The sequence below is a fragment of the Hemicordylus capensis genome, chromosome 3 (genome assembly GCF_027244095.1).
Source record: "Hemicordylus capensis ecotype Gifberg chromosome 3, rHemCap1.1.pri, whole genome shotgun sequence".
Lineage (NCBI taxonomy): Eukaryota > Metazoa > Chordata > Lepidosauria > Squamata > Cordylidae > Hemicordylus > Hemicordylus capensis.
This window is the reverse complement of record NC_069659.1, coordinates 287,611,865-287,635,099: the sequence shown is the minus strand read 5'-3', so window position 1 is coordinate 287,635,099 and position 23,235 is coordinate 287,611,865. Positions and strand designations below refer to the sequence as shown.

The following is a 23,235-nucleotide window of genomic DNA, read 5'->3' as shown; positions in this document are numbered from 1 at the left end:
TTTCTCTAGTACCATTAAATGACTTGCATCATCCACAATTTTGCTTTTTGTTACCACTATTCATCCTCATTTAAGATTTCTTTACTTCATGAGCTGAGCTTCAGTGAGGGGGGGGCATTTTAAAATCTTGTCTCTGGGCCCACTCCAACCTTGCTACGCCCCTGGGGCCCATCAATACATGATCACATTATCCATATTTCAACAACAACAACAACTTATATACCACTTTTCAACAAAAGTTTCCAAAGCGGTTTACAAAGAGAAATAAAAAATAAATAAGCTAACTTGGCAAAGAGGCACCTTTTACTGTGGTGATTCTCTTTATTTAGCAGGGGGAGAGTAACTGTCCCTATCCACCCCCAGCAAAGTACTTCCAGTGACTGTTGCTGCTGTCTATCTGATGTTTCTTTTTAGATTGTAAGCCCTTTGGGGACAGGGATTTATTTACTATTTCCCTGTGTAAACCACCCTGAGCCATTTTTGGAAAGGTGATATAGAAATCGAATTAATCATCACCATCATCATCCCTGTCCCCAAAGGGCTCACAATCTAAAAAGAAACATAAGACAGACACCAGCAACAGTCACTGGAGGTACTGTGCTGGGGGTGGATAGGGCCAGCTACTCTCCCCCTGCTAAATAAAAGAGAATCACCATGTTAAAAGGTGCCTCTTTGCCAAGTTAGCAGGGGTAACTCTACAACCATCTCCCTTGTCCTCCTTGCCCCACTGTGCTCCCAAACCTTTTCATAGCGGGTCTCCATGCAGAGGAAGATGAAGTAGGCTGTCGCACAGGCCAGGCATCCTTCCAGATAGGAGCTGCCCCCAATTTTCTCAGCCTCTGCATAGAAACTGTTGAGGGTCTTCACTGTTTCCTCAAAAAGTTGCCGCTCAATCTTTGGCAGGGAGAGAAAAGAGAGAAAGCACCATGAGGGCATGGGCAGAAAACAGTTCTGTGACCCTTACCTCGCAACCCTCCTCCAAATGCAAATAGGCACAACACTGACAGTACCATGGAGAAGTGGGGTAGAGTCTAGAGCATGCTGGGTGGGATTTATGAGAGTGTGTACATTCATACCTTGGAGAGTATGAGTGCTCTCTAGGCTACCTAGGTCTGTCTAGTGGATGGGCTGACCCTGTATTTGGGTACAAAAGTTTGCAAACTGGAAGGAATGCCTAAAAGAAATAAGTTGTACCCAGGCCTGTAAGAACCTCTCCGAGGTTTCCATAACATCTGGAATTATAGTGGTGCCCTAATAGCCTGGGCTGACCTACAGGCTCTCGTATTATGGTCTAAGGCAGGGGTGGGCAACCTTTGGCACTCCAGACGTGTTGAACTACAACTACCATCAGTCACAATTGTGGCTGGGGATGATGGGAGTTGTTGTAGTCCAACAACATCTGGTGTGCCAAAGGTTGCCCACCCCTGGTCTAAGGATTTATCACACACTGTTAGAGTCCAAGTGTAAACCAATGCAACTCTGTGAGACAACTGACTGTACCCGGCTGTCCAGCTCAGGGGGGAATTTGGTCTGGAACTGGCACATGGTCCCATCACTGTAGTCCCGCTGCACAAAGACCTTGGTGGCCAACGAGGCACTTCGCCGGAGTTCTTGGAGATTGTGGACCTGTAAAATCAAAGGCTGGTGGTTACAAAAAGGCAAAACACCCACTAAGAAAGCAGAGGAAGCTCACACTCCCTGTCCTGGCACCTGCGGCTCCAGTAGCACCTATCTTCATTAATGGGTTGCCCCATGCCTCATAGAGGTCATTCGCATGACCAGCCTGACCCAGGTAGGGCAGTGCTAGCCCAGGTATGGCTGGCCATGGAACCACGGGGATTGGGACTGATCCTGATGCTCCTCTGCTCTGTAGCCCGGGTTTTGTACACAGGCTAGAAGTGAGGTAGAAGGGAGCATGCACGCCCTTCTACCTCACTACCCGGTCGTGTAGATCAGGGGTTCTCAACGTTGGGTCCCCAGATGTTATCGGACTTCAACTCCCATAATCCCCAGCCCCAGGGCCTTTGGTTGGGGATTATGGAAGTTGAAGTCCAATAACATCTGGGGACCCAACGTTGAGAATCCCTGGTGTAGATGCTCTGGCTGCCAGCATTCACAGAGCCAGGCAGAAGGAGCACCCAGCAGTGTGGAATTCCCTCAATGTACCACACTCCTCGCGCAGTACATTGTGTGATACCGGAGGACTTTCTGCTCTGGATCCCAGCTCCGCCACTCGCCACTGTGCCGCTTGTGTGGGCGCATGATCGGTAGAGCAAGGAAGAGCTGCCAGTCATCCGGGAGAGGGCATGTAGGAGCCCAGCTACCCTACCCTACCCCGCCTATCCCTCAGCCTTCCAGTTTGGTCATGTGAACAACCTTATAGTGTCCTCCTATTCAATGATCTTTCATGGAGACAAATTTGTTAATTCTCCCCATTGACAGCAATTTCATCTACTGACTGATATCCTCCTCAAGGCAATCTTCCCACTTACTTGCCCTTTTCCCTAAGAGGGAACACATCGGGAGAAGTGGACATCTTGCTAAACAGCATCAGATGGAAGAACTGCCATTGGGGAGAACATTACTAAAGATTATGTCTGTCATGCAGTTAAGGACATCTTAATCAGTTAATCCCATATACAGTAAACCAAGAACTATAATGGCCTTTAGATGTTCTCCCAGCTTCATGGAAGCTGCTTATCCATGAGCAATATCTGAAAGGCTGAGAAAACATTTCAGTGACCCACTTACATGGGTGGGGCCAATTGCATGGGTGTTTCCCATGGAACTGACCCTGCTCCAGATGCACTGATTCTTAAGAAAGTTCAAACCTGGCTTCATAATGAGGTGAATGAAAATGGTCACCTCAGCCGATGGATTATTAGGACAGCAGCTGCTGCCCCGTATCCTCCCATCCAATACCACCACTTGATGCCAGTGTGAATCCTCCTCCTCAGCACTCTGGATTTAAGGAGTGGAGCAGAAGAAGCATAGAGGAGAGGGCTAGAGAGTCTCCTGACCATTCTCCTCTACACTTCCTCTTCTGCTCCATCTCCTTCCTGCTTTTCAGATCAAGTGTGCTGAGGAGGAGGGAAGACTTGGAGCATTTCTTCCAGCAGCAAGAGGCAATGGGGCAAGTGAGTTGGGAGCAGGCAGAGAAAGCATCTGGCCATAAGGTTGTACTCACAACCATGAGAGGGGCAGGGAGGAACTGCATCACACACACACACACACACAGACAATCAACCATCTTCTCTTCGGCAGGGTACCCACACAATCCACATTGCTCCAAGCATTACGGATCACTGGAGATCGAGAAAACAAGACCCGGCCTCCAGGAATCCCAAAATGCACCACACAGGCATTGGGAGATTCCCTTGTGAGTTGGGCACTCTAGATGCCCGGGCCGGCGCTGTGACTGCTTGGGATGCTTGGGCATGTTTGGGCATGCCCTCAACTCCTGCCTGTGGCTTCCAGCAGCATCTGGTGGGCCACTGTGTGAAACAGGATGCTGGACTAGATGGGCCTTGGGCCCAATCCAGCAGGGCTGTTCTTATGTTCTTATGCCTGCAACCCAAGCATTCACATGACTCTGGGCCTGGGGGTCATTCACACGCTGTTGCCCTTTACTCCAGGTAAAAACCACAGGCTATCGGGGGAGGCAGAGCTGGAATTGGCCTCAATCCCAGCACTTCACATGAGCAGCCCTACCCAGGTAGGGCTGCTCGTATGGAGAGCCTTCACAACAGGCATCTAAAAGTCTTTGGCTGTGCCTGTGAAAGATCCCTGTGATCAGCCTCATTCAAGTGGCTGGGTCATTTAAATGTCATCACAGCCATGCAGATGCAGCTCAGGCATAAACAACTCCCATAAAGCTGGAGGATGTCTAGAGCAGGGCTGCAGAGCTTTGGCCCTCTTACAGGTGTTGGACTACAACTCCCATCACCCCCAACTATTGGATTGTAGCCCAACAACAGCTGGAGGGCCCAAGTTGTGCAGCCCTGGTATAAAGGATGCCTAAATCTGCTTCAGCTGGCATATGAATAAAAACAGTAGTTGTGAAGGGGGTCACAACTACACTGATGTATAGCTGAGTAGGCACTGAGCAGCCCCCACCTCTGCTAGGAGGGCAGTTGGGTTGTTGGCTGGTATGGAAGCAGCAAGCAGGCCCCATGGGTGGCTCATTGCACAGAATGTAAGCCATTGTCTCTCTTTAGATGATGTATGTATGTATCCAAGCAGGCATCACCTTAGTAGGAGCATTGCATCATGTGTAAGGGAGAAGAGGAAATGCCTTTTCTAAGATAGCATCTTCTACCTACTGTCTTTTGTAAATATTTGTGTTAAAACTAATTATTCTTTCTAAATGGGCTGCCCAATTAATTGGGGGCAGCTCTAGAGTTGATCAAAAAGGTTTCCCAGTGAGAATCTAACCAATTAATTGACTAAACATTGCAGTCTACCAAAAAGGCATTAAAAGACCTTATATGTAGTTGTGGTTAAGAACAATTGGTGAGCCCTATACCAGTATAGGGCAGGATAGATGGGAACCCACAGTTCCTTAACTTTAAATGTTGCCTTGGGCTATAAGGATTTTAGATTTAGGAATATAATCTAAAATTTATGGGGTAAATTCACAAACACACACTTCTTAACTTACATTTGTAAAAACAGTCATCAAATCAAACCCATATAGCTTTTATAATACATGAGGATACAATAATTTCACAGGGATTTAATGTGAACTAACTGTGGAGATTCAGTGGTTATGGGGATATCAGTTAGTGTACATGCATGTGTGAATCATCCCTTGCTTTCTATTTTGTGTGGACAGCTATCCCTGTGTGCAACCAATATTTGCATAACAACTTTGTTAGCTGCCCCATAACAATTTTTCTCTAGGCTGCTCTCACAAAGTAAAACAAAGCAATTGAATAAAAGCATACAATTAAAACCAATTAAAATAAAATAAAGCTATGATGAAACACATTTTAAACTTCTTGTTTTTAACTGCTTACTGTCGGTAGGGACCAGAGCTATTTATGGAATAGCTGCTAAGGCCAAAACATAACAGGAGGCTTGGCAGGAGAAGATGGAGCAGTTTTACCAAGACAAATAATGAGCGGAACGTCTGAAGAAATTGGGCTACATAGCTACAAGGAGTGGGACTGCCAGAACCCTGTATTTGGAAAGAAGAGATATACAAGAGAAAACACAAAACTATCGTCAAAGAAGGGTCTGTCTTCAAGGCAAGGGCAGATCCTCCCAGAATTAACCATGAAGATGTTTTCCTTTAAATTCTCCATCTGCTGTCAGGTCCCAGCCAAGTGGGGACAGGACTGAGCTGAAAATGCAGACCCACCCCACTTGCATTCTGAATCCCAGCCAAGGTCACAGATCAAAAGGTGAGACCAGGAGAGAATGCACAATACAAGCTTGAGAGCCTAGGACTGATATGTAGACCAGCCTTTGCATCTGTCTCTCTTATTTAAGGCAGAGTCCAGAACTCCAGTCCTAGAGCAGGCTCTTCCATGAACACTGCAGACTCCTGCCACATAATGTTAGAGAGCCAAGGTTTTATTCTTCCCGAGGCAAACCCATTATAAACAATTTATCAAAAGCTCTGGGTGGCGCCTGCCTTCTCCAGATTTGTGGATACACTAACATGTCTCTTTATGCTGTCAGGCTGCAGCTGAATTCAGCCTGGCAATTCTTTCTTCCCCTTTCCCTGTGATGCTCCACAAGGTGAAGCCCTTTTTACTGTTGTTGTTGATTAATGTAAATGTAACTTAGGGTGTTTCTGTTTCATGAGCAGCATAACTCAATGGATGGGGCAATAGATTGGATTCTGGGGAACCTGGACTCATGTCCCATCTCTGCCATCAGCTTATTTGCATGATGGTAATACTTAAGCTGCAATACATTAATTTCACCCATGAAACAATACATCAAGTCACATGTCTCTAACAATTACACACCTGCCCCAGTGATTATGCTCAGCAGCTTAGTCTCTGCCACAGCTTATTAACTTTGCGTCTCTTGATGCAGTCATTGCATAAACCAAAATTATCTGAGCCTCTGAGAGGCCCATGCAGCTGGTTCAAGAAGTGCCTGACCTACCTGATAATTGCATCCAAACACCTCTTTTTATTCTTTCCCAAGAATGCATTTTGAGTAAGGTCTAGATCCTATCTTCAGTGTAGTATCTGTAGTGTTTTATGCCAATACCAGAATCACACATTGTCCTGTAGCTGTAGCAAAGCGAGTTCCAGACTGTACTTGCTTCAAAAGCTTCTTAAGTTAGTATAACTGAACACAGATTGTCAGATGGACAAATAGGCAGACAGAGTACTGGGTAAGCAAGTTCAAATAAATGACAAAGTGGGGCAATACTTTCTTATTATATACAAAATGCTGTTTATTCATGCATCCATTCCTCTTTGCTCTCAAAAATCAGCTCACCAACCTCCTAAAGAGATATTCAGCCACCCTGTTTCCCCAAAAGTAAGACCTACCCTGAAAGTAAGACCTAGCAGTAATTTCTGATGTACCACTAATTGCCCTAGTGCATTTTGGGGGGCTAAAATTAATATAAGACACTGTCTTATTTTCGGGGAAACACGGTACCACTGAAGGACAGCCTGCCCCACGCGCACACACACACACCCCGCCGAAATTAACACCTTGCCAGACTAAACCAACAAAGGAAAAAAAGCTACGCTATAGGAAGGTTTTTAAGGAACCCTGACAGCTTTCAAAGTTGTATTCCTGCATTGGATTTGCCTCTTAGAGAGGCATGACTGATATCCATAAAATGGCAGCAGACGTTGGGTCTCAAGCTATTCTGTCCCTCATTATGATGAACTCCATAATGCTGATCAGTCTGGAATTCAACACTTCATCTCCCTTACCCATCCCAATGGCCTCCGTTTCCAACAACATTTGAGTGATTGTAGCTCCCTAAACTTCTTTTCACTGCCCAAGATATACAGTCCAAGTGTCCTTCCTGCCCAGCTTCCAAGCTTCAGTGGTACAGCCAGGTTCACAGGCAGTATGCTTTGAATCTGAACGTTGTAGGAGTGCAATGGTTGGAGAGTGAGAGGAGGTATGCCTTTATCTCCTGTCTGTGGGCTTCCCAAAAGCATCTGGGTAACCATTGTAGGAAACAAGATGCTGGATTAGATAGGTCTTGGCTTGATCCAACATGCAGACATGTTAATACATTCACAAATCTGAAAGAGGAAGGCACCTCCCAGAGCTCATACTAAAAATTTCTGTTCTTATTTCAGGTCCTGTAGGAAGCAAATGTAGGGTCGCATCTTCCTGAAGTCAGAGGATGGATTATTGAACTGCAACATGAGCCCACCAGAGTAAAAACTCCAGCCACAAGGGCTGCAAGTCTGAAAATCTGCTATTGTGGTTAAAATTAGGAACATAAGAAACATAGGAAACTGCCATATACTGAGTCAGACCATTGGTCTGTCTAGCTCAGTATTGTCTGCACAGACTGGCAGCGGCTTCTCCAAGGTTGCAGACAGGAATCTCTCTCAGCCCTATCTTAGAGAAGCCAGGGAGGGAACTTGAAACCTTCTGCTTTTCCCAGAGCAGCTCCATCCCCTGAGGGGGAATATCTTGCAGTGCACACACATCAAGCCTCCCATTCATATGCAACCAGGGCAGACTCTGCTTAGCTATGGGGACAAGACAAGCTCTCCTCTCCAAAATTTACAATTTTGTACTGTCCAATTTACAATACAAAATTTTGTATTGTACAATTTACAAAATTAAAATATATGTCTCTAGAAATAGGAAGGGGTTAGGTTTCATGACCTCCACCCAGAGGTACACCTAGGTAATTTTGGAACCTAGACCTAAAAGCCTTTTGGTACCCACCCTCCTGCCACTACTGTTACCACCACCACCACCACCACCACCACCAGATAAGCTGCAATGCACTATGTTTTACAACAGAACATGCTCAGGGAAAAGCTGGAAACTCTTTTTTTTAAAGAAGAGATTCTGAATTAGATACTTCCCACTGACTTGCAGAGATACACCACATTTTGCATGCTTAGCATTTGGAGGCCCCTCCTCCAGGCCTGCGGGGGACATTATGTCTGTGTGTGCATAGAGTGTTGGGTGTTTTGGCCCTTTTGCAGTCTGAAGTGTCCTGATGTGGCTTCAACAAGCTGCTCTCACAGTACTGCTTCCCGTTAGAGTGCTGCCCGCGTTAGCCCAACAGCACTCGCTCTGGGCTGCATCTTGCATTGGCACGGGCATGGCCAGTTGTGGCAAACAGGCTCTTCTAGGGTGGGTTGGGGGATAAAGGGAGAACAGTCATTCCCAGGGTCCACTGAATTGGCACAGGCTGTGACTGCAGCTCTGAGGGAAGGGGATGAGGTGTGAAAGGCAAAGGCTGACTTGGGAGGACTCCTGGGTGTAGTTCTGCTGGGAGAAAGCCCTTGCTCCTCCTGCCTGCCGTGCCTGCCACACAGAGCAATTAGTGGCTTTGGGCAGCTGCTCACGGGTAGATAACCAGCCTAGAAAATGCGGAGCCCACACCCGAGAGGCCAAGCCACAGGTGTCGCCCCAGGGTTGCGGGGCAAGGACAGTAGGAAGTGGAGCGGGCGATGGCGTCCCTCGCTCCTGGCACACGCCGGGTTTTCTCAGCGCCTTCTTCCTCTAACCCGAGCAGGCGCTGCCGAAGTCGGGGAAGACTCAGGAGGAGACTCACTCGGCCTGCAGCACAAACCAGGGGACGTGCTGCTGCAGGAGCAGCCAACGGTGGTTGGCGGGGGGGGCGGGCGCTGATCTGCTGGTTCTTGCCGCATCCGGCAGAACTAACGCGCAGCCCAGCCAAGCAGAGATTCTGCCCGGCGGCAGCTGCTGCCATGACTCGACAGAGCCGTCGCCTCTTGTGTGCCCGCCGTGCGTACAGTCCTGCTTCCCCCGCGCGACTCACCTCGGTTGCCATGTTGTGCCAGCGTGGAGGAGCCACGCTGCCGGTGCGCCAGGAGGCTGGAGCTGGAGCAGGAACAGGCTGGGGATGAAGACGATTCCTCGCCCCCCCAGGAAGGCGGATGAAGGGCGCTGTCCCCGGTGCTGTACGAAGGAGGAAGTGCTCCAATCCCGGAGCTGCTGCCGGCAGGGATGGCAACTAGTCTGCGCTGGGGCGGCGTCCGCGGTGAGGAGGGAGCGCGCTGGGGAAGGGGCGCGGAGAGTTCGGCGCTATCCTCGGTGCTGGAGCCTGGTATTGGACCCGGAAGCGGGAGCCAGCGCCCCACTTAGCGTTCTCCCGCGCTGCTGACTAAGCATTTCCCACCCACCTCGAGTCCTTCAATGGGTAGCTGGTCCATTCACCCCCAGCTTCAAGGCTGCTCAGTCTTGCTCAGTGACTGGCATCATAAAGCGCGCGCGCGGGGTCGGGGAGGGGGGCGCATCCTTCGTGGGCGCCGCATCCCCCCAAGGCGTCCCCACGCTGGAGCGCCGGGCGCCGACTCCGGCACTGACTGAGGGGAGGGGCCAGGACAGAGAGGCGGAGTTGTACAGAGTCAGGCAAAGCCCAACTGGGCCGCCCCTCAGTTCTTGCTTGTCCTCTGGGAGCTAGGATGCGGGCAGCCTGCGGTACTCCTCTCCATCCTTGCCAAGCAGAGATGCCCAAAGCTCCAGATCCCGGTGCAGCTCTGGCAGACGCCGTTGTTGTCGTCTCCACCTCCAGGACAGTGAACGCTTCATTGAGTGAACGCTTGGTCCCGCTCCCAGTTAACTGCCCCCCCCCCGCCCGCCCGCCCGCAAAAAGAACTTGAATAGGGTTTGGGGCAGACTCCTTTACTACACTTGTGTACACAGTGACAGAAGGGTGACTTGACTTAACTCACCACCTCCACCTTTATTTTTTCCGGGGTCCATCTACACTCAACTTATCCTCCATGTTTCCTGTCCAGAATAATATTCCTTTTCAGTGGAAGTAGACATTTAAAGATTCCGTTGTCTCCAATCGCTTGCAAAATAAAGGACGGAACTGATAGATACTAGTAATCACGGATTTTCAGTGGCTTTGAAATCAAATATATTTATTTATGCCTGTTTCTCCACAGTTCAAAGCTGAGCGGCAGCAACCTCAGTTAAACAGGACAACCAACCAAACGTTTGGCTGGCCAGTGCCCAGTTCAAATCAATAAGCAAAATTCAATCTCCTGCCTTCAGCATTGCCTATGTAGGTTTAAAAGGTTCAACCGTGATGGATTCCTGTACTTTTAAGAATCAGGTTAGGAAAACTTCAGCTCCAAGTGTGCCTTTCCCACACCTGGGTAGAATTTTCCTTATCATGCAACTTTTAGAAGTACAAGAAAGGAGCACTCCCAGAGTCTGGATATGGAAAAACCCTGTGCTCAGATCACTCCCCAACCTACAGAGTCCCAAGGCATGGTTTGAGGATATGTACATTTGTGTCCACCAGAATTTCCTTAGGTGTCTGTGTCAGAGTATATACATACACAAATCTAGAAATAAAGTATGTAAACAGGAATCTAATCTGGTCATGAATCTGGCAACTACCCCCTGCAGACACCCATGAGCACATGCTGCCAACACTTTGCTGGAGCAAAGCAGGTCTATGTCTGGTCACTGGCTGGCTGGCTGGCTGGCTGGGTAGGTGATGTCTGGGAATCCTGTCTACACTGCCATGAGTTCCATGACTAAAGAACAGCCAGATATTAATGAATTACTAGCTTAACCCACACAGAGCATCTGCGCGCTAGTACTTGATTGCTCCCCTCACCCCATGCCACAGCCCCCCCCACCTCAGAGATCTCTCCACCCTCACCGCACTCCTGCTTCTCCTCCTCCTCCACCCAGTTGCTTCCATCCCCTTCACCCCTCTTGGTCACTCCTCTGGCCCTCTACTCCATCCGCCTCACTCCTCTTGGTCATGGCTGCAGCATTGCTGATGCCTATTGGCCAAGCTGCAGCCCCCATCCCCTGAGACCTTCCCACCCTCACCCAAGCCCAACTTCTGCTCAACCCCACAGGAGCAGCAGCAGCGGTTGACCAGGCCATTCCTCACTGCTGCCACCACCATGGCCATTTGTTCCTCTCAGGCCACTGACAGGCCCAGGCCCATCCCTTGCCTGTCTCCCTCCGCCAATGGCTTCAGTAGCCCCAAACAGCAGGAGTGGTTGACTGGGCCCTTCCTTGCTGCCAATAGGCACCGCCATGGCTGCTCATTCCCCTCAGCCACTGACAGGCCCGGGTCCGTCCCTCGCCCTTCCTTCCTTCTCTCTTCCCCTCCCTTCTTATTCTCTCTCCCCCACTCGCTCGTCCCCTCTCTCATGCTCTCGCTTCCAGAGTTAACAGATCTTGTTTCCCTCATCTAATTCACACAACAGCAGCCTCCTTCTCCTGAAGGGGCTCTTTCCTCCCTCACGACCCCTCCCTTTGCATACCCCTGCCCATTATCCTTAAATAGATAGATACCTCTCCTCTACAGTCAAGAGTATCTTCCGACCAGTAACATTTGCATTCCAACTGACCTTAACCATCACAGGTTCCTCCCCCATATCTGCATATGGAATCCCCACTGCCCAATCACCACGATGCTTCTGCTTGCAAACTCTCGCAAGAGCTGCCATGTATGGGATTCGCCACAGGTACGACTTAGATAATTATATAGAGAGATAGATTACCTTCAAGCCACTTATGCCTGTCCACTTCCTTCCTGACAATTGCAAGCAGTCTCTGGGTCTTGTGTGAGGGTGTTCACCAGTTCCATTCTCTTCTTGGTCCCTTTTTGATTCAGTGTCCATGTGTCCACCACTCATTTCCTCAGGTTCCTTCTCCCTTCTTCCACTCTTGACTCTTGCCAGCCTTTCTGCTTGCCAGTGCCTAGTCTTCTCTTCCCACTCCCATCATACACACTCCTACCAACATGTCCTTAGGCCCTGTCACAGCCCATTCTCAACCAGTCCCATGAACATAAGCTTCACTGCTGCCACCGAGTGTGTGCATATGTGTACGTGCACACACACACACACACACACACACACTCGCTCTCTACAAAAACAGCCTTCAAAACCTCTGTTTCCTTCAAGCTAGATAGGGTGGAAAGGCTTCTAAGCATGGGGTGGGGAAAACAGAGGTTACAGTCTGTTAAATTCAAAAAGAGAGAAATTTTTACTTTAAAACAGTTCAGTTCTAAAGAGTAGTTCCTTTGGAAATTTTAGTACAGCCAACAGCCAAATGAGCATAAAGAACAACAGCCAAATGAGCATAAAGAACAAATAAAATATGAGAAAAACACATCCAAACTAACCCACACCTAATACTGTGCCTTAACCTAGAGATCCTATCAGGAATTCTCTTATAAGTAACTCCAATCAGAGCTCATTGAAAGTGTCAACTCAGTGCGTAGCAGTGGTGAAAAAGGTAAATTCCATGCTAGGGATCATTAGGAAGGGGATTTAAGATTGAAATGCTCATATTATAATGTCGTTATACAAATCTATGGTGCAGACTCATTTGGAGTACTGCGTACAGTTCTGGTCACTGTATCTAAATGAGGACATTGTAGACCTGGAAAGGTGAAGAAGAAGGCAACTAAACTGATCGGGGCCTGGAGCACCTTCTTTATGAAGCAAGGCTACAGCATCTGGGGCTTTTTGTTTGGAAAAGAGGCGACTACAGGGAGACATGGTAGAGATTATGCATGGAGTAGAGGGAGTTGACAGAGATATGTTTTTCTCCATCTCTCACAACACTAGAACCAAGGGTCATCCCATAAAACTAAAAGGCTAGGAAATTTAGGAATGACAAAAGGAAGTACTTTTTCCACACAGCACATAATCTATGGAATTCTCTGCCACGGGAAGTGGTGATGGTGACGCAGCGAACGCAGCACCAGTCTTAGCTCCCGAAGGGGCCGCGCGGCCCCTGCTCGGGAGCTAAACTACCGCCCCCGCATCTGACATCAGACGTGGGGGGCGTGTCGGGGCCGCCCTCGCGGTTCCTGATTGGCCACCGGCCCAGGTTCTTTGAACCTGTTGACCCAATGGTGGCTCCGCCCCTGGCTCAACCCCCTGGCAATTATTGCTATGGGGTTCCACAAGGTTCCATTCTTTCCCCTATGCTGTTTAACATCTACATGAAACCACTGGGAGAGGTCATCAGGAGATTTGGCTCGAGGTGTTATCAATACGTGGATGACACCCAGTTGTATCTCTCTGTTTCATCAGACTCAGGTGAAGTGGTGACTGTCTTGATTCAGTGCTTGGATGCTGTAATGTATGAGGGTGAATAAGCTGAGACTCAGTCCAGACAAGACAGAAGTACTGTTGGTTGCTGGTTCCTCTGCCTGGGTGAATGATGTTCAGCCTGTTCTAGATGGGGTTGCACTCCCCCTGAAGGAACAGTTTGCAGTTTGGGGGTGCTCATTGATCCAGCACTGTAGAGGCTCAAGTGGCCGCTGTGGCTCAGAGCTTTTTATCAACTTCGGCTGATATGCTAACTGCGACCTTACCTGGACAGAGATAACTTGGCCACAGTTACTCATGCTCTGGTAGCCTCTCGCTTGGATTACTGCAATGTGTTGTACTTGGGGCTGCCTTTGAAAATTGTCCAGAAACTGCAGCTAGTATAAAATAGGACTACAAGATTATTAACTGGGACTAGACATTTTGATCATATGATACCAGTGCTTCATCAGCTGCACTGGCTCCCAGTCAATTTCCTGGCCCAATACAAAGTGCTGGTTTTAACCTTTAAAACCCAAAATGGCTTGGGACCAGATTACCTGAGAGCGCGCCTTGCCCCATATGTTTCTACCCAAACTTTAAGATATTCTTCAGAGGCCTTCCTCCAGGTGCCCTTGCCAAACAATGTGAGTGGTTATGAGAAAGAGGGCCTTTTCATTGTTTGCACCCCATTTATGGAATAGCTCCCCAGTGAAGTACACCTGGCTTCATCACTTTGTTCTTTTAGATGCCAGGTAAAGACCTTTTTGTTCACCAGGCCTTTAAAGTTTTGGTTTTCAGATTTGATCTGATTTTTAAACTAATTTTAAAATGAGTTTTTAAGCTGGGGTGTTTTGTTTTGTTTTGACTGTATTTTGCATTTTCATCTCTTTTTTTGTCTGTTATGATTTAATGTGTTATGTGTTTTTATTGTATGTTTTAAGCCTCTGTTCTGAGCCACTCAGAGAACAATTTGTTATGGGGCAGCTAACAAATAAAGATTATTTTATCATCATCAACGACACAAATTCTGTGTTTTCCTGCACTTACATGGACTAAATCATGGACTAAACACAACCCTGACATAGTTCCTCCTTCTGCATGCAAGTGTTTTCCCAGGCAAACCGACCTTTCATTTGCCCCATACAGTGGACTGTTGTGTCCTCCTTCTATTGCAAGTTCTGCTCGGAGAATGGAGATAATTTCTGAGCATTCCAAGGCAAAAATGCTCAGATTTAGGGAGATTGTGGTGGGGTGGGTTAGTTTTGGGTACGTGTGTATGCTACTTCAGTTGTGTGTGCACATGTGATTCGTGTACTCCTTCAAGAACAAGGAAGGGGACAAGGTTTAGATTTGAAAATATGGGGCTGTATATGTATCCAAAAAACTCCAGACATGCATGCACGCACCCACCCTCTCCTGCATGCTTAGTACAACCCAGCATACATCTGCACAAGCACTGTACCCAGCTCTCATGCCAGGAATATGATCCTCCTGTCTCACCCTGAAAGCTAACCTGCCACTCAGACCCTTCCCCACTCTACCATTCCCAACCCTTTCCAATTACTACAACCTAAGGCCCTGACAGGCACACTGTGCAAAGATATGTCGGAAATTTCCCACCAGGGTCTTGTAATGAAGGAAAAGTCAAGGAGCAGTAATATGGATTGCTGAAAAGCCCGTCACTCCTGAATGATCTCTTCATCTCTCCAACAGCAGAGTGGATGTTTCAGAGCCCATGGTAAGCCAGCTATTAGACATTATCAGCACTGCCATATCAGCAGACGGTAGGGCTGTGTGGCCCAGAGCCAGGACTGATACCTTGTGCTGGGAGCCTGCATTTGTCTGCAGAGCAGTTTTGCCCTGTAAATGTCTTAACATTTCTCATTGCTACCATTCTGAGCAGGGGTTTCTAAAATATGGCCTACGTTCAATTTTTTTTTTAAATCTTCCATTTTGGTTCTCTTCTCCAAGGTGAAGATCTGGAAACAAAACGTAGGCCACTCATCAGAGAACACTGCACAGAATGGTATCCATGAGAGATACTAGAACACTCCCGGTCAGCCACTGCTCATCTTCTACTAGAAGTGTGCTACAGAACAGCAGAGCAACTGGAGAGGGTCTGTACTTGCAAGATCTAGGCAGGCAGAGACTGCCGCTTGGGAATAGGGAGAGGCAGGATGGCTGAAGAGAGCAATAGTCGAGGCACTTTGAACCCAATGAAAGGCATCATGCCAGGGGAGGAACCGGTTTGGAACTGCCCCAAGTAAATACAGAGCCTTATAATCATATGCTTATAATTAAAGGCCTTGCCAGAATAGGTCTTGAGCCTCACTCCAGGGGAATGTTGATGATGATGATGTGTGTGTATATATGTCATTTACAATATATGTCATACACAATTTAGTGTGTATATATGTCATTTCTATAACCTTCTCTGTCTATATGGACACATGGACCATAGGCAAGAAGTCCTGAGTAACCTGGACTACTCCACTATGCTCTGGGCTGGGATGAAATCTTGCAACTGAGAAATCATTAAGGGTATCTCGGACCAACCAGAGACTTTTCTATGGCTGCTGTCATTTCCCCAAAGATTTTGCTGACATCTAAAAACAAGTTTCCCTGCAGGACATGAGCTGCCCTTGGGAAGGAAGCAAGCCTCACAAATCACTTGCACTATTCAGTGGAGGGAGGAATCTGCCTGCATCAGTGCTTTACAGCAAGGAATTATGCCTGCTGCCTAATGGGCTCAAGCTAGCCTCTTCGTGACTGCCACAGCCAGATACATTGTGCCTTGCAGTGGAAAGAGCCAGACTGACTACAACCGTGATAGAATTGAGAGGAGGAAGCCTGCAGCACTCTCAGTTCAAGGGGTAAAGACGAGGCATGGCTACTAATGGAATCGCAGCGCAAGAGCAGAATGACAGCCTGTGTTGCCCATTTCTACACCTTGGAGTTCCCCAAAGCAGTCCATGTATGGAAACTGCTGATACTAGGATGATCAGCCAATTAAGTGTTTTGATTAATCTCTACAAATTAGATTGGTTGGTTGGTTGTGCCATCGAGTTGGTGTCGACTCCTGGTGACCACAGAGCCATATGGTTTTTTTGGTAGAATACAGGAGGGGTTTACCATTGCCATCTCCCATGCAGTATGTGGGAGAGCCAGCGTGATGTAGTGGTTAGAGTGCCGGACTAGGACCAAGGAGACCCGAATTCAAATCCCTATTCAGCCATGAAACTTGCTGGGTGACTCTGGGCCAGTCACTTCTCTCTCAGCCTAACCTACTTCACAGGGTTGTTGTGAAGAGAAACCTAAGTATGTAGTACACTGCTCTGGGCTCCTTGGAGGAAGAGCGGGATATAAAATGAAAAAAGAGAGAGAGAGTTGATGCCTTTCCACACCTTCCTATATCGCTGCTGCCTGATATAGGAGTTTCCCATATTCTCGAAAACACACCAGTGGGGATTCGAACCATCAGCCTCCTGCTCTCTAGGCAAGTTAAAAGCAAGTGCATTCCCTGCTGCACCATTAGGTGGCTTAGATCAGCAAATTAAATTGCCGATCTGTTAACCAGTTTATTACAATGATCTTCACTATTTTTCCAAGCAGGGGGTACTTTGTCAAAATATCTTCAGTTTGAGAACCATTTCCCACTGTGCTGACCTCTGCACAGTACTGCACTTTTCTCAGTACTGGGAGATAGGGATGTGCACAATACCGGGATTTTGTGTGTGTGTGTGCCTGGCTGAACCAGACCTGGTTCAAACTAGCTTGGAGCTTTACTGGTAAAGGGGCAAGGGGACTTGCCTAAGGGCAGAGCAGGTGGGAGGGGAGAAAGTAACACGTGCATCGCCACCAGTTGCAGTGGCTCCCTGTCACTCCTGCCATCCTTGCCCCAAGTAGACAAGGCCACCAGCGGCCGAATTTGGACTTTGTTTGGCCCAGTTCTGGCCTCTGTGCACATGTGGAGGCCATTTTAGTGACTTCCACCCATGCGCAAAGGCGATTTGCACGGCCATGCCACCGGCACTTGTAAGTAGTTAGTTACTCCTCCCACCTGCTCTACCCTTAGGCAAGACCCCCCTGCCCTTTACTGACAAAGGGGAATCCTCACCGGATTCCCCTTTACCAGTAGAGCTCCGAGCTGGCTTGGTTCGAACTTGGACCAGTATTCAGCCCCAAATCCGTTGAGCCGAGCTGGCTCAACATCGAGCCTGGCTTGAACCGAGCAGACTTGCACACCCCTACTGGGAGAACCCTTTAAGGGGAGGTGGAGCCCACTCTTAAGAGCTCTAGGAGAAAAGCCTGGGAAGGGCTACACTTCCCGGAACTCTGTGCACAGCTTCCAAGCTGGTGCAGGGGCTCAAGAGGGCTCCTTTCCCCTCAAACACCTGCCTCTACCCCAGCCGGGCAAAGCACAGCACTGAACAGTGAGAAAAGTTATCTCTGCCTGGGTGAGGAAATGCACTACATAATGAAGACAACAGCGCACAAAGCAAGCTGTGCTACATGTTATAGAGGGGGACGGGGAGAACTCAACTCAGGGTTGCCCTTTTTGATAGCAGTCCAGTGTTTCTGCAATTTCGTTTATTTAATGAATAAACCATGCCATTCAATGTACATATTCCCAGGCTGCCTATGCCCAGTTCTGCCCTTTGAAGCAACTGATTAAAAAGTAGCATTTTTCTCCAGTATGAGATAATGTAGTTTCATACAAAAGGTATCACTCATAGCTGGAATCCAAGGCAATCTTTAATATTTTGTTTTCCAATTAGGTGTATGCATATATTCACCAGACTCAAAAACTGAACTACTTTTAATCTCATCAGTGCTATGGAAAACAGAGTCAGAAGACATATTGACATTGATTTCATCTGAGCACTGTCAGCTTCAGTTGACCGTAATGCAAAGTCTCCACTTGCTGTGGATGTAAGTTGGAATGGAAATATCTATACATTTCCCCCATAATATTAGGCACAGAGAAGAGGGAGCCAACATGTCTGAACAATGGTTCCCATTCAATATCAGCTCCACCTATTAATCATACTGCTAATTTTAACCTGCAGCTGAAGCTCTAGTTGATTAACCTACCAAGTAAATTGATTAAAGCTTGCAGCCTTAGCCGAAACGGATACAACCACTATCGGCCCCATTACATCTGCACACTGCATGAAAGTCTCCCTGGTAGTCACATCAATTGCAAAAGCAATGGGTGGCAATGCTGACCCAGCTACGTCTCTGCAGTGATTTTGCAGTGGCAGTAACACAGCAGGAAAATACCAAGAGATGCAGTGGGCCTGGGGAATGCATGCAGCGAGCCAGGGACTGCTTCTCCTGTCAATCCGCAGAGCAGCACAAAAACTGACACAGAACCTGCACTTGGCAGGAAAACCAAAGGAATTGGATGGGATCTGACCAGAAAGCAGGTGGAAAGTCCCCTGCCATATGGATTTCAAACATCCTGAGCCGAGCTACCAAAGGGGAGGGGAGAGAACAGAACCTCTTGTACTGAACCCAGAGGCTGCGGAGGGCCTGGCAGGGGAAGCACCATCCTTCCTCCTTGCTGTCATCATTGCTGGCCTCAAGAGTCTCTGCAGGGTAGTTCTTAGCCAGCACTCTACTGGCCTCAATGTACTTCTGCTCCACTGTTGCTTTCCAAAAGAAGAGCCAGAGGATGGAGCAGAATTAGAGGACACTGTTAAAGAAGCGCCCCCGCCCCCCCCCCCACACACACACCAGGGAGAGAAGGGACAGAGAGAAGGCAGGCAGGCAATCTGAACTGAGGGATGCAAATAACTGCTTGGTGCACTTTGTGTCCCAAGCAGGGCAGCCACCCTCTACACAGTTGCCAATAAATTAGGGAGGGTCTAATCCAAATACAGTGGACTGGGTGGAGAAAATCCTGTTGGCAAACCTGATCCCAAGATCCATGGTCAGTCAAATAAATAACAAATCAGCCGCTGCTGCCACAGAGACATCCCCTGCTCCTGATAAGGTCTGGATAGGAAGCAAGAGGGGCCACCAAAGAGCGTTTCTCTTTCAGTCATTAAACAGTACGCACTGCTAGGGAAAGTCATGTTAAACTCTGTCTCAAACCAGAAAATGCAGCCTGCTCCATTTGATAGCATAAATGTGTGAGGCATCGGTTTGCTGGGGATCAGCCACCCTTTATGGAGAGGCGCCTTAAACGAGGAAAGGGTAAGAAAACAGGGTGTCTAGGAATACAGAAGAACTACTACAATAGGAATGGATTGGGCTGAATCTGAAAATAACCAGCTGAAAGAGAGCGGAATGCTATAAAGCTAGTTCTGGATGATAAAATGAACTGCCTTTTAACCCTGCAATTCCATGTCATCTTCTGTACTAGGTGGGTGGAGACTCTGTCTGTGCAGCACAGGGATCCCAGCCAGTGGTATTCAGCTACAGAAGGCCGTGCGGTTTTTCTTGTCTCTCCCAATCCTCTCACGTCTGTGTTCCTTTTATGTTACTGGAGTCCAGTTTTTGGACTGAGGTTGTATAAAATATCTTAAAGGATATTTAGTTCATTTCAGAAAACACTGTTCTTTATTTCAGAGAATACTGCCTGCGCCCAAGTCTGGCAGGGCAAGGGAGGCCTGCGTTAGGCAGCAAGGCAAGGGCAGGTGCAAGATGGGAAGCAGGTGTGGGTAGGTGCAGGGAGGAGCGAGAAGCAGGCAAGGCTTGGAGCCCCCCCTGGTAAGGTCTGAGATCAGAGTGGGACGGAGCTGGAGTGCAACAAAAGGTCAGGTTCTGAATCAAAGGTTGACCTGGGAGCCCGAAGCCCCGCCCCTTCCTAGACCTCAAATGGACTCAACCCAAGGCAGGCACTTGAGCTGGCCATCCCATCCTCCTGAGTAAGCCCACTGAGAAGGAGGGCTCAAGCAGCTGGGCATGCACTTTGCCTCCATTGCTGGAGCTCGGCCCTGGCCTAGCAATGGAGAGGGTCCTGGGGATGGGATTGGAGCCTTGCCAGGGGATATTGGGTGGAGTTCCTGGCCTCCTCCAAAGAAGTGAGTGTAGGAGGGGCAAGCTCTGGCTGTTCAATGTCACTGGCTCCAGGGGCAGTTCTAGTCAGGGCTGGGGGCGGGGTCTTCTTGTCTGGGCTTCCTCTTCTTCTACCTCCTTTGAGAAGGCCTCATCAGGGTCCGAGTGTCCCGATAATCATGCTTCTCATTCAGAGGCGCTCTAACCCCCAGACCTTGTCCGGTCCTCCAAGGTCCGGGGGAGCTTCCAAATGGCCAGGGGCCTCCGGCAGCTGCCCCACCAAACCTCTGTGATTTTAAAAATATTATTATTATTATTATTACTACCACGGCTGGGGGGGGGAGCAGAGCAGTCCTTCTCCCCTCTCCCCCAGTGGGGGTGGGGGGCAGAGCAACGCTGGGCCTGTCTATTTGGGCCAGCCACTTTTGTCAGCTGTGAGGTGCACCTGCACAGTTGAGAGATTGTCGTGAGCCCATGATAAGCGGATATGTCAGCAATGCAATGCACATATTAACTCCTCGACTCTCAACAAAAAGACGCTTTATTGAACAAAAAGAAATAAAAGTTGGCATACAGAAACAAAACATTTCAGTGTAACACACCATCATCATTTAAACAAACAAATGAGCACAGATAAAGACCTCCACCATTCCCCAGCTGTGAAATTCCTGGGGGCTAGTGCTCTTTTTGTTCATCTAGAAAGGCTGTGAATGGTTGATTCTAGACAGCCAACACATTCAGGGGATCTCTAAGATGTCCTGGGTGGTTCAAGGCTCAGAGTGTGTTTACTGCAACCAATTTTAAAAATTGCGCACACATGCGCACACACACAAACCAGAATGTCGCAGGGCTAGTGGTAACCCCAGTACAGGTGAAACTCGGAAAATTAGAATATCGTGCAAAAGTCCATTAATTTCAGTAATGCAAATTAAAAGGTGAAACTGATATATGAGACAGACGCATTACATGCAAAGCGAGATAAGTCAAGCCTCAATTTGTTATAGTTGTGATGATCATGGCGTACAGCTCATGAAAACCCCAAATCCACAATCCCAGAAAATTAGAATATTACATGGAACCAAGAAGACAAGGATTGTAGAATAGAACAATATCGGACCTATGAAAAGTATAAGCATGCATATGTATTCAGTACTTGGTTTGGGCCCCTTTTGCAGCAATTACTGCCTCAATGCGGTGTGGCATGGATGCTATCAGCCTGTGGCACTGATGAGGTATTATGGAAGACCAGGATGCTTCATTAGCAGCCTTTAGCTCTTCTGCATTGTTTGGTCTCATGTCTCTCATCCTTCTCTCGGCAATGCCCCATAGATTCTCTATGGTGTCAGGTCAGGCGAGTTTGCTGGCCAATCAAGCACAGTACACTGTATACTTTTCAGAGGTCTGATATTATTCTATTCTACAATCCTTGTCTTCTTGGTTCCATGTAATATTCTAATTTTCTGGGATTGTGGATTTGGGGTTTTCATGAGCTGTACGCCATGATCATCACAATTATAACAAATTAAGGCTTGACTTATCTCGCTTTGCATGTAATGCGTCTGTCTCATATATCAGTTTCACCTTTTAATTTGCATTACTGAAATTAATGGACTTTTGCACGATATTCTAATTTTCCGAGTTTCACCTGTATATGTCCTTGCTGCATAGAAACATAAGAAGCTGCCTTATACCAAGTCAGACCATTGCTCCATCCAGCTCAGTATTATCTACACAGACTGGCAGCCGCTTATACAGAGTCTGTGCTCAGGGTCCAAGAGGCCAAGCAACATGGAGAGTTGCCCTCATAGAATCCGTGGTCAGGGTCCAAGTAATAGGGCTGCATGGAGTAAAAGGGGCCCCTCAACTTGGGTTCCCTTTAGGTTACGTAGTACATCTTCCTTGTCCCCAGCTGCTCAGCCAGACCCTTGCCAGGGCTCTGCAGCCAGGCCCGAGGGTGGGACCAAGATGGCCTCCTCATAAAGAGTGCTTGCGGGTGAAGAGGTATGGGGCTCGCTGAAGGGGCTGTTGGGATGCTGCTTACCCCTTAGGTTCTGGCAACCACTAGGGGACCCTAGGGCCACAGGGCAGACTGGCAGAAAGAGGATTTGCGACAGCCACCTCCAAGCCAAGGCTGCCTCCAAGAGTCCCTGGAAACACCAGGGGCAGCCTTTCATGAGGCGGTTGCCTCAGGCAGCAGATTACCGGGGTGCCAGCAAGGCAGTCCACCTCCCCTCATTTGAGAGAGAGAGAGAGGGGAGGGAGGAGCAGGAGGGTGCATGCAAGGGGGACAGCTTTGGCAACCTGCCTCAGGCATACAGAAGCCTCGAGCCATCAATGCCTCCCCCCCACCCCCCGCCACACACAGACAGTTTCCATACTAGATTTGGCTGTCTAGGTCAATGGCAAGGTGTGTAAAGCAAGCAGTCCAACACTTCCCTTTCCCGTCTCTGTCACAAGGGCCATAGCCCCCACCCCTCCCCATGCCACGCTTATGTCATCCCCTCTGACGCCAGCCAGGAGGCTTCTCCCCCCCCCTGCCACCTGACAAAAGGGATGTGCTGCGTTTCTATGGCAACACTTCTGCTTTTGGATGTATGAATAAAAGATGCACTCTCACAAGGGTCTGCCACTCCTTGCCTCGTGGAGGAGGAGGAGGCAGGGGCTTTTAAGAGCATTGCTGCCCATCTCTCAGTCCTCCCATCTTCAGGGGAGAAAGCTGCCCCCGCAAAAGCACCATCTCCTGGGGACCCACTTCTCAGCTCCTCACTGGTTTGTGAATAGCAGGAATGCCACCTTTGCTGCTGCTTCAGTCTCAGCGAGTTGCTGTGGTGGTGGGGGGTTGTGTGTATGGATTTAAGATGACATGACTGAACTTCAGGTTTCCACCCCACTGCTCAGCTGCAAAAGCAAAGGTCTCTGTGATGGGGCACACAGCCCCACCCCCCCACTGCCACCCAAGAGCAGGGTTAAGATGCCCCAAATCTGGAGTCTAAGGAGAATT

General features: G+C 48.4%; 1 protein-coding gene and 1 long non-coding RNA gene across 3 annotated transcripts in view; one reads left to right on the top strand and one right to left on the bottom strand.

Moving 5' to 3' along the window:
• Positions 1–23,235, bottom strand: part of GOLGA7B (golgin A7 family member B) — a 54,297-nt gene that overhangs the window by 9,816 nt on the left and 21,246 nt on the right. The window contains exons 1-3 of one of the 2 annotated variants that reach the window (XM_053309237.1): positions 8,963–9,507; positions 1,501–1,626; positions 742–894 (exon numbers count right to left, since the gene is read on the bottom strand). In XM_053309237.1, the coding sequence (XP_053165212.1) occupies positions 742–894; positions 1,501–1,626; positions 8,963–8,974 (291 nt within the window). In that variant the 5' untranslated portion in view covers positions 8,975–9,507. Of the gene's footprint in view, positions 1–741; positions 895–1,500; positions 1,627–8,962; positions 9,508–23,235 lie in introns of those variants that run through there. The other variant, XM_053309236.1, reaches the window with a different exon arrangement.
• On the top strand, positions 3,052–7,381 carry LOC128350704 (uncharacterized). The gene is made up of 3 exons (XR_008319416.1): positions 3,052–3,137; positions 5,028–5,405; positions 7,290–7,381. It is a non-coding gene; the product is annotated as an uncharacterized LOC128350704 (long non-coding RNA).